Source organism: Ambystoma mexicanum, chromosome 2p (assembly GCF_040938575.1).
Source record: "Ambystoma mexicanum isolate Mex_15411 chromosome 2p, UKY_AmexF1_1, whole genome shotgun sequence".
NCBI classification, from domain to species: Eukaryota; Metazoa; Chordata; class Amphibia; order Caudata; family Ambystomatidae; genus Ambystoma; species Ambystoma mexicanum.
Window position 1 is genome coordinate 48,531,476 of NC_090923.1, and position 11,718 is coordinate 48,543,193.

Here is an 11,718-nt window from a genome sequence, read left to right on the forward strand (position 1 = left end):
TCATTCCTCAACACAGGAGAGGCTTACCAATGTTGCATTATATTTTATTTATAGTGCACCACTCATACCTTACAGTAACCATTCATATGTGTAAAAAATATATGTACCATGTATAACACATCAAAACACAAGACTTTAAATAGATACTGCACACTTAATGTTCACCGTAAAATGTTTCTTGATAAAACACTCAATAAAGAACACTCGGTGAATGCTTCTTACGCTCTCATGTATAAAATACATCTTTTAATTATGAGAAAAAGAATAATAAAGAAGCATTGCTACCATAATGATCAAATGCTCACTATGCACAACACACTTAAAATGCAGAAATTCATTAATGAAGAGCAGCAATCACTGTCATTGCCTCTGTCTACTCAAGACTTAAGACTGGGTAACCTTCTCCAAGATAGTCACCTGAAAAACAACGACCCGCCTCATCAGGTCTCACCTCACAAATCATGCTAGGCAATCTTCATCCAACCACCTAAAACCACTTCCCCTTTCAATACCTCAATACCTTGTGAAATCAATGAAGGGCAGAGTACCTGCCATACTCACTATCCGTAATAGGCCGGTAGATGAGAGCTGGAGGAGCCTAGAGTGATTTACATAGTCCAAGAAAAATTTCAGAAAATAACCAAGAAAAATATCATGGACTTTTTCATCAAGAAGCACACAAATTAACAATACATGTTTCAATAAGATTTAATGTCAATTGGGAAATTGGGAGTGGCCATGGTGGCAGCATGTAGCCAATTAGAATTGAGGTTGTGAGTTGTCTTGCCTTGAGTGTACAAGTAAAACATATTCTCCATACAGCTCAATAAAAAACAATGGTTCTGTTCAAAAGTCAATAGACAGTCCTCTGGGGACTCCAAAGACACAGAGAAACCAAACATTCTATTTAGTGGCTTTAAAACCTAGCCAGGAAAAAGGAGGGACTTGACCCCTGCCCTCTACTCCAGTCCTGCTCTCTCTCCAGCCTTCTGTCTGCCTCGCTTCGTCTTCTTCCCAGCTCCCGGTCTGCGCACACAGCAAAAATCTCCCTCTGAGGACTCAAATGCAGCCCTTTTTATATTCTCTGGGATTTCACTGTCAACGCCTATTATTTGCATATCTATCAGCAGCTTGAAGTTTGTCAGCAGCTTGAAGTTGGTTAAACAAAAAGCTTTCAAGCTCCCTGGCTTCAGCATCAGTGCCCAACATCTTTCCTACGATGTAAAAAGATTGTTTGCGTTACAAACAAGGGTAACATACCTTTCACCCACTTTAAAAATCTCCCCAGGAAGTTCTGTAGTTCTTTCTTAGGTTTGTAGTTCTTTGATACTGCAATCTCAGTTTTGTTTACTATTTACCAGAACACTTGGCCATCATCCGAGAAAGCCTGGAGAGCAGTCAGATGGATTGTTTACTGAAAAACCCAGTGTGTTCTATTTACAAGGTCACTGGTGCCCATCCAAAACTCCTAAACCGAAACACTATTTTCTTTTCAATGTACAATTATGAACGCTTTTGCTTAGCCTCACCCGCATGTAACTCAAATGGCATTTCTTGCATTTATTGAATAGGCCTTTGAGCTTGCATCGAAAGCTTGCAACTATAGCTCAAATATCCTGCCCTTACGCATAGCCTAGGAATGGCTTTAACTGAGGTGACACGTCAGGACTTATAGATTTGTTTCCTCAAGCCCCCACAAGCATACTGCTTTTGAGTAGAAGGCCAGTTCTGCCTGAAGGTGCCATACATGATGTGGGGTCACTTGAGAACTATATCATTAAAAAGACAGAAGAGAGAGAGGAAGAAGAAGTGGAGTAGTCATTTCCGTGCCTAGATACCTTGAAACTGTATTTGTCTGCTATATAAATGTATTTTATGTCTCACAATGTCTTGGATTTGCGGTGGCCGATTCAAGTTAAACCCGGGATCTGATGTTTGAAATTGAGACAAATCCACAAAAAAAAATTCAGAATATCAATACAAAGTAAATGTGAATACAAGAGGAGGATCTAAATAAACTAAACTTCATAGTCAGTGGCCTTTCTGAAAACCTGGCATGGTTATTGCTCTCAAGCACCACATTTTAGGATTAAGTATCTACCAGGATTGCCAGAGCGTGCTTGAGTGCCTCATGCACCCAGCATTACTCAATCTCTATCTTATAGTACTCCAAAACTACCTTGGAGTCCCAGTGCGTCTATATTCGCTCAACATATACTCTTCTGTGCTTCCTCGCTGTATAATATAATGAATGAACACGCATCCACACTAATACAAGCATTTAGCCATGCCTAACCCCGCCTGTGTCTACCAACTCCTTACCCGCTTTGCCTCCCTCTTGCTTAGGCTATTCTCCCAGAGGACTGTGCTGCACCCCGTTATCACCAACTTATAGAGCACAGAGTGAGCTACCTGTACAATGCACCCGGTGCATGCCTAGACAGGTCCGAGGAACAACCGAGGCTCTGTAAATTCTTCACTTTGATAGCGAATGTTCTCCACCCATTCCTTGAGCAGTTTGGCAGTAATGTTGAGGGAGATGGGCAGCGGTTCCGCCTTCACCCGCAGATCCACCACATTTGTTAAATTGCCTTGTTTGAAGGATACCTGCAAAATTTACAGCTGGATCACATTTTGACAGCTCCTTTTACATCCAACCAGAACATTCTGCTGGTCTTTGTCGCACTGAACAACAATGGACTGTAGGAAAGCATTGGGTGCAAGCCATGCGCAACAGCAACTGTGGCGTTTCAGTGTTGAATTTATCACATGTATTAGCAATGGATTTTGCTACATCCGAATATCCCTATTAAAAAAACTGCTTTTCTGAACATTTAGTGGCTTCTGCAGAAGTCATGCCCTACAAAACTCCTTACCTAAAGGCTTACCTACCTCTAAAATATGGCATGTCCATATCTGTGAAAGATATTTAAAGAGAATACATACCCTGAGATCTGTGGTGAGTAAGGGTGTGCCTACTCGTCAGCGTTCCTTTTCACCGTACCACTCACCTATTCCTTTACCCGCATACAATGGGCACCCACCCAACATACCCTATTCCTCAACCCACTCTAAAACCTTGAATTGGGGGTCTGCCCCTATAAACTCTGTTCCTCCTGCACCCGTCCCCAAATCACCACTTATACGATGCCTGTCCCCGTGCCTTGCTTGCCGATGCAGTGAGCAGGCAAGTGGCGGCTCGGGGATTATACACATATACTGTGTGGACATTACATTACTGTGCTATTACACTGCCTTTTATCCACAATTCACCCCTCCTGAGAGTACGGCCTTGACTGGTCTTCTCCATCCACACCTTGGAGAGTCAGGCACATACAAGGAAACATGGGAGCGGTGTGGACAAATCTGCCTGTTCCTCTAACAGAGGGCACCCATCTGTTCCACTGTAAAGATAAATCCTGTGGCGGTACATGTTAATCCAGCCATGACCTAGTGGGTTAAATTATCTTTTTACCGCACATAATGTGCCTTTAGGTAGTCGATTTACATGTACCCTCACAGATGGCCTTAATTATCTCAAGTGTCTGAAACATGGTCCAAGCGTTTGTATTAACACTTTAATTTAGATTTTTAAAAGTTCTCGAGACTGCAGCTTAGACATGACTAAGGGGTGTTTTTGGCTGGTCCCTTAATCTCCTGAGGGGTTTGCCCTAACCCGGGAATCCCTAAAACCCCACTCAAGATTAGCATGGATTATTTGGCTCTTTGGTCCCTAATGCCTAGGATGGCCTATCTGGCTTGGGTGGGCCTAAAAGCTAAGCCTCTAGCTAGCATGCCCACGGGTTCGGTGCGCTCTATAAATTGCAAAATAAATAAATAAACACAGCCTCAGGGCTTCCAAAGGGTTTCCTATTCTAACTGCATTGTATTGTCACACAAGAATGGTCTCAGTAGTGCTCTGAAAGGTGCCAGAATATTCTGTAAGGGTGCAGAAGGAGAAGACTGGCACAGAGGTGGCATGGTGGCTGACGAAGACTTGTATTCTTCTCTAAAAGAAATAAAAAGGCCAGTTCTGAGGGGTTTCCCTGCCTCAACTAAAGACTAAATAGGAGCCGTCAGAATGTCAGTTTAACTTAAGTATCCACCGTCCTGTGTCAAAATCCCATTTCCTGTCCCTCACGCTTATAACTAAAGTAAATCATGCTGAACTGTTTGTTGGCTAGGAGAATGGCTCCCTTCTCCTGGGTTTGCGACCACAGTTCAGTTCAAGAATTTCAAACATTCTCACCAGGAGGAGAATGACTCCCTTGCCCTGGTCCATGGATCCTTAGTATGGCAAAAGTTTGAAACAATAAGGGTATGAATCCCTTCACCTGACTGGAAGCTTGAGGGTTTCTTCTGCAACTTTATATGAGGAGGATGACTCCCTCCTCCCGATCCTTCTTGGCATAACTTGACAGCTATATTAGGCACAGAGGGAATTACCCCTTTCCCTGGATACTCCATTGTCTTTTGTATTCAAATTCTCATAAAGTTCCAAACGTCGTCGGGTCTGGGGTCCTCGACCCCATCTTCTCTTTGATTTGGGTTACTTGTTTCCCTACCCTGCCAAGTACTGCCACGAGGAAGATTACGCTAAGTTAGTGAGGTTGGATTTGTTTTCCGCAGTGGGGTTAGTCTTCCAGGTGTGGTGAGCCTTGGCTTCCTCTTTCCTGAGTAGTTTGAGCTCAGGGGTGTACCACGAGTTCAGATGAGCTTTGGGTTTAGCTTTGCATATTTTCAAGGGGGCAACGGTGTCCATTGCTCTGGCCATGGAATCATTGAAGGTGTCGATCAGCAGGTTTAAGTCAGCGTTAGCTGGGAGAGCGTTGAGGGTAGGTAAGACCAGTGGTAGTAGGGCTTCAGCAGTGATGTTGCGTTTATTCCTGGTGGGGCATGCTGGTGCCATGGGGTGCTGATTTGGCGGTACCTGATTGGTGTTAACCTCGAGGGGGATCATGTGGTGATCGGTCCATGCCAGAGGTTGGGGGTCTTTGCAGGTTGTGTTGCAATTGTGGGTTGCTACCCAATCAAGGGTTCTGCCTTTTTGGTGGGTAGGGAGTACAATGAGTTGAGTGAGACCATGATCAGTTAGGACATTGGCTAGGGATGCAGCAGGTGCATCGTTTGGGTCTTGGTAGCCGAGGTTGAAGTCTCCAAGGATCATGATTTGTGCTGTTGGTTTGGAAATTTCAGTGATGAGGGATGTGATGTCTTCTTCGAAGGTCCCTGGGGGTCTATATATGAGGTGGATGGTGATTGTGGCTGTGGGGGAGGTTTGTAGTTTGGTTGTGAGTAGCTCGCAGGATGTGAATGCGACTGTGTCGGTTGGTCTAAGGCCTAGGGCGGATTTGGAAATGATCTCTACACCTCCACCTCTGGCGTTAGGTCTGTCTGCTCTGGAGATAGTGTATTTGTCTGGGATGGCCAGCGATAAATAGGGTCCGGACGCGTCATGAAGCCAAGTTTCTGTTAGGGCTAAGAAGTCCAGGTCATTGGTAAGGATGATGTCTGCAATTTCTGTGGGGTGGGCAGCCAGGGATCTGACGTTGAGTAGTGCGCCTTTTAGTGGGGGAGGAGTGGGCTTGTTTGGTGCAATGTGCTTTGTATTAGTTTTGGTGTAAGGTCTGGAGCTAGGTTTACAATTTGTGGTGGGGAGCCTGGAGCCTAATCTGTCATTGCGGGCTGTGATGTTGGGAATCAGGGAGAGGGGGGTTGGCCCGGGCGGCTTAAAGCGGGTGGGAGGTTTGGTGGTCATTTTGGTTTGGTTAGACTTAGCAATGGGACTGTGGTGGCTGTTGGTGGGTAGGCCATGGATGACGAGGGATGTGGATGTGAGAGGGTGGTGGTAAGTGGAGGGGAAAGGGGGTGTGGAGGGTAGGAACGGAGTGGGGCAAGGGATGGGGTGGTGTCTGGGGCACCCTAGTTTAGCCAGGCCGTCCTGGTGGGCTATGTAGCTATTGTTGCTACAAGGTACATTGTCCTGTATTAAGCAGAAAGGGAACATGGTTAGGGCGAGCCAGAGGATCATGGTCTGAGAATAGCGGTGGAGTCTAGTGGCGCTGGTGGGGAGCAGGCCAGACTAAGATAGATGGTGGCTGGTTAGAGTCGGGTAGAATTGGTAGGGTACAGCCTGTGCACTATAGTATCTAGATTGGATACAACTGGTTGAGAGGTTGGAGCATAGGGCACCTAGATGTGACAATTCCTGACATTGACTAGAATGCATACATCAGAGGGACTGTTAGCAACCATAGGGTCCGACACAATTCTAGTGGTCTGTGTGTATCTGTATTGCATCACAGTATGGTTTGAGAGAGGTGTGCAGCCGTGAGCAGTGTGTGCGGAGGATTAGTACTGAATACAATGTCATATAATGGTTGGGCAGCTGCAGTGCCTAAAGCAGTGACTGTAAGGCACAACACAGTCTAAGTGTGGTCTACTGGTTACCATAGGGCACAACACAGTCTAAATGTGGTCTACTGGTGACCATAGGGCACAACACAGTCTAAATGTGGTCTACTAGTGACCATAGGGCACAACACTGTCTAAATGTGGTCTACTAGTGACCATAGTGCACAACACAGTCTAAATGTGGTCTACTGGTGACCATAAAGCACAACACAGACAAATGAGGTCAGTCAGCATTCATGAACCAAACAGGTATTAGGCTCTATAGATAGACCAGCACTTGCCACCGGAGTGAACGGGCGAGTGCAGAGGGAGGCAGCAAAAAGAAAAGGGTGTAGAAGATTGAGTGATATGTTGTGCGTTTTAGCAACCAAGGCCAGGTAGGCCGCAATCTATGGCTAGAACGCCTAAGATCAGAGTCCCTGTGGGACGCTATAGCACTTAAGACAGTGTGGTTGTCAAGACTGTGTTGTGCGAGCTGGATGACCATCCACTAATACACTGGCACAATGGGCATAGAGTGCTGGGTATAGTAGAGTGCTGGTTTACTCACATGGCCAGCTGGGTATATGGATGCTGAAAGCATTGGCTCATCAGTGACGCTTCGTTAGTCGGTAAAGCATATATCGGAGGGCCAAGATAGTTCTGCAGACGGGGTAGCGAGTGTTCCGGAGCCTTCACTTGCCAGAAATAAGGGGCAGTATCTGTGGCCCAGGCCCACAGTGCTCCGAACAGGCGCAGGAACAGGCCTTTGTGTGGCCTTCGTGTGCGCCGCCGTCGGTTCCGCCTGCCGGCGGGGAATTCGAATGAAATGCGAGGCTCAGCCTCGTTTTCGCGCCGCGAAGCGCCCGGCATGCGGGGGTCAGGCAGGGCGAAGAGACAAGGTTAGGCAGGCCTTGTAGTATGCCTCCGATGGTGCCGCACAGCTAACAGCTGTGATCCTGGCTTCTGAGATGAGGAATGGGCTCCTGCCCTCTTCCCTTGGCGAGGGGGACGGAATGAGGGTCCAGGGCGCAGGAACAGGCCTTTGTGTGGCCTTCGTGTGCGCCGCCGTCGGATCCGCCTGCCGGCGGGGAATTCGAATCAAATGCGAGGCTCAGCCTCGTTTTCGCGCCGCGAAGCGCCCGGCATGCGGGGGTCAGGCAGGGCGAACAGACAAGGTTATGTGGAATTGGGTTGCCCGTAAACTGCCTAGTCTCTGGGGTTCCTCTAAGGCACAGGTGCACAACTTACGGCCCGCAGGCCAGTTGAGCCCGCCATCCCATTTTGTCCAGCTCGCGAGGAACAAAGACTTTCCTAATGGAGTGCGGCCCGCAATCAGCATCGGCCGCTCTCCATTAGGAAAGTCTTTGTTGGCTTCCGGCCCGGACAAAACACTGACCCTCATTGGTTCGGTTCAGTGCACACACACCACGTCGCTCCAATGAGCCACGTAGTGCATGTGTGATGCTCCAATGGAGTGCCAGCACTACGGCTGGCGTGGTCAGTAAGGCTTGATGCCAGAAGGCATTTCAGCCTTCCCATATCAGCCGTAGTGCCAGAAGCCTCACCAGCGTTCCAGCTAGCCTGTTTTCCAGCATGTCTGGTAAGTAAATATGGACATATGGGGCCGCAGGGGGAGTGGGGGGGGGGGGGAGTGTATATTTGTGTGCGTGTCTCGGGTCTGTCCTGACTGTGTTTTTTGTTTTTGTGTGTATGTTGAGATTTTGGGGGGGGGGGGGGTGTCAGGTCTGTATGGGTGTTTGTATTTGGATGTCTGTGCAGTGAATGTTGAGATGGGGGGTGGGGGGTGTCGGGTCTGTATGGGTGTTTGTATTTGTAGGTCTGTGCAGTGTATGTTGAGATGCAGGGGGTGTCGGGTCTGTGTGGGTGTTCGTTTCTGTATGTCTGTGCAGTGTATGTTGAGATGTGGGGGTGGGGGGTGGGGGGTGTCGGTCGGCCAGTGGGTTTTTTGTGTGTATGGACAGTGTATGCTGAGATGGGGGTGGGAGGAGTTTGCGTCTGTATGGTGTTATTGTATGTGTGTGCAGTGTATCAGTGTATGATGAGATGTGGGGGCAGTGTGTTGTTTTTGTGTGTATGGGCAGTGTATACTGAGATGGGGTGGGAGGGGTTCAGTCTGTATGGTGTTATTGTATGTATGTGCAGTGTATGTTGGTCTGTCAGTGTGTTGTTGGGTCATGGGGCATAGTGTTTGGGGGTGGGGGCCATGCGGCATAGTGTTTGGTTGTGGGGCGGGCGTCATGGGGCATAGTGTTTGGCTGAGGGGTGGGGGCCAGGAGGCATAGTGTTTGGTTGAGGGGTGGGGGCCAGGGGGCATAGTGTTTGGTTGAGGGGTGGGGGCAATAGGGTATAGTGTTTGGTTGAGGGGAGGGTTCCATGGGGCATAGTGTTTGGTTGGGAGGTGGGGGCCATGGGGCATAGTTTTTGCACTCCAAAAGTGAACCCAAAAAAAAGCTAAAACAGGCACAGTTAGGAGATGTACATCCTTTGCTTTTTGTGGAAACCTGACTCAACGAAGGCCATACTCATCTTGGGCAACCCAAACAGCAAACTATAGCAGTCCAAAATAACGGAATATCCAATCAAGGGTCAATAAAATATATATACTTTAATCAAACAGACGATATGCAATAACTAAATAGAAATAAATAACATTAGAAAATGTGTAGTACAACATATAAGTTTGAAATACAAATAAAAATCGTTACACCTCAAACGTATTCTTTTTCCATGTGTTTAATACAAATTGGGGGTTGAAAAAGCCTCCAGCCACGCCACGCCCCACCGCGCCTACCGCCCCACCCACATTTACTTTTCTGCCCTCTATAGCCATCATGTAAGGTACTTTCGGCCTTCTGTCAAAATCAGTTGTGCACCCCTGCTCAAAGGCATTCCATTTACACTCTAGTGTAAATGTGTCACTGTAATTTAGTTTTAGGCAATAGGTTGGTGGTGGCTGTGCTTTTATTTTGGCTTCTCCGACGGTGCAAGCCATTGTACCGCATTGGTAGCCCAATCCAACTTCTTGGTAGCCACTGGGGTACCAATGCTTTATTGTGTTTAAATTCTGCTCTGTGCCATTTTGTTATGTAGTCCTTCCCATTGACTTGGGGACCATGAGTTGGCCTCAAAATGGCTGTTATGACCATGTGAGCTCTTTCTGAGCCAATCATAGCAGCCTCCATATTAATCCTAACTGATTTCACCTAGTTTAAGTTCCTAGACTACCTCTCTCCTGTGGGTGTGGCTTTAGCAGAGTCGTAGTCCTGGTGACAAACCAGTGTCATTGATCATCTTGTGGGTTCAAGGACTGGGGCCCTCCGGGGTAGGACTGGCTCTAACATATGCCCTGGTGGGCTTCCTTCCCCAGGCCGAGGGGAGGCCCTGTTCCCCTAACAGGGTTTAACCCTGTCACAGTATTTAAATTATTTTAAATGTATTTGTTGTGGGATATTTGCTGCTCCACTGAAAACGAGAATTGTCATATGTCAACAATTTGCTTTTTTCTCTTCCCAGACTTTGGCAGTCAGTGACCACTACCCGGTCGAGGTGGAATTGAAGCCACGAGCAAAGAAATAACCAAACATCAACCTCATCCCCAAGAACATTTTATATTCAACGTGATGTTTCAGTGAGGCAGCAAATGTCGTTTTTGCATTTTATACTAATGTACTGATATTTCCTCAAGACACACACAGACACAAGTGCTAATGCTCTCATAAGCACACACAGTATTCTGATGTAGTTAACAAACCTCTGCAATTCCAAGTACAAACTCACTGTGATGTGTGTGTGTGTAGAGCAATTGCCATCATCAGTAAACTAAACGCTGCTAGTTTGGGTGTAAAAAAAAATGTATGTCAGTCTGGCCATGTATCTGTGTTGACAGATCGGGTGCACAAGACATTACTTTACCACCGTCCGGATGGCGCTTGCCAAGGACCGGGCATACGTCAGCAATCATAGCTTCATTTGCCCACAGAGGCAGGCATAACTCTCCACAACTACAGATTTGGAAGTCATTCCATTTTGTGGAAGTCAAAATATTGCAATGCTTAACAGCTTGGGAGGAGACCTCTTCTGTGACATAAAAATAGAAGCCGATAGTATAGTAAGAGGATGAATAGATTTTACCAGCAAACGTACCCAGCTTTTTAGTGCTGTGTACCACAAAGGGCGTCATTGCAAGCATGGCAGTATTCTGGTGGTAAATCTGCTGAAATACCTCCAAACGGAATTACTGTTACCACCACTTGATCGAGCGGAATTATTGATTATAATGGGTGGTTTGGCAGTTTTAGTCCCAATTTACAGACTCATGTGGATTTCAGCGTAATTACCGCTGGTGGTAATTATGCAGCGTAATTCTGCTGATTTTGACAATTCGTGGTGGTAAGGCGGCTGACTTACCTCCAGCGTTTTTGCTCCTCCTCACCCCCAAAGTTGTAGTTCGACGGTTCAGTAATGTGGCGGTAATGCAGTGGTACCCCTGCACTACCACCGTTTTTTCCCCACAATGCTGTATTTGTAAGTAGGCCCAAAGTCTTCACTTTCTCACCTAAAAATGTATTAGTGTAAGGATTATTACAGAGCTGGTGACCATCAGGGCTTATTTCCCAGATACAACTATGTACCTGGTATCTTGTTTTTACTGATTTTAATTTTTTTGTATGGGTTTTTAGGACACTGAAGCTTTTTTTAAAGATTTGGGCATGTTAAAAAAAAAATTACAAATAATGTTAAGGAATGTGTATTGTAGGGATAAAAACGTATTCAACTCTTTTGTGGACCTCAACAGATAATATGCACTAAATATTTGTATTTTTATTTAAAATCAACATGTACACACTGCACAGTCATATACGGGTAACATGTCATATATATTATCAAGCAGTGGACCATATGAAATACTTTTACTTACACGTAACTGTTCTGATGCAAACACATTTTAATTTGAGATGTTTACTAAATACAGTTGTGATATTACAAATGTCTGTATTGATTTATTTCATTTGTATTTTAATGCACCAAATACACCTGGTGGTGTCTTCAGTGTGATTTGAAACAAACAGTACTCAAATGGAAACCAATGGAGACTAAGAGACATTGCATGTTCGCACCCTGATAAGTTCTTGGGTTTTGTAGTGGACCAAATCTCTTTCCAACTTCATTGCATCCATATGGCTCGTCTCCTGTGTTTGTGTGTAGACGGATCAGTAAATGTAAACGATTCAAAGCACTTGTACATATTTTTCCCTTGAACGTTTATTCTAAGAGTTAATTTAAAGATGCTTGGGTTCATTG

The 11,718-nt window shown here is 46.0% G+C and overlaps 1 protein-coding gene across 2 annotated transcripts in view; it reads left to right on the forward strand.

Moving 5' to 3' along the window:
* The window catches only part of LOC138566182 (deoxyribonuclease gamma-like), an 83,430-nt gene extending 72,026 nt beyond the window's left edge, over positions 1-11,404 (forward strand). For both annotated transcript variants that reach the window (XM_069643217.1, XM_069643218.1), the window contains one exon: positions 9,931-11,404. In XM_069643217.1, coding sequence (XP_069499318.1) covers positions 9,931-9,993 — 63 coding nt within the window. In that variant the 3' untranslated portion in view covers positions 9,994-11,404. The remainder of the gene's footprint in view (positions 1-9,930) is intronic.
* The last annotated feature ends 314 nt before the right edge of the window (positions 11,405-11,718 follow it).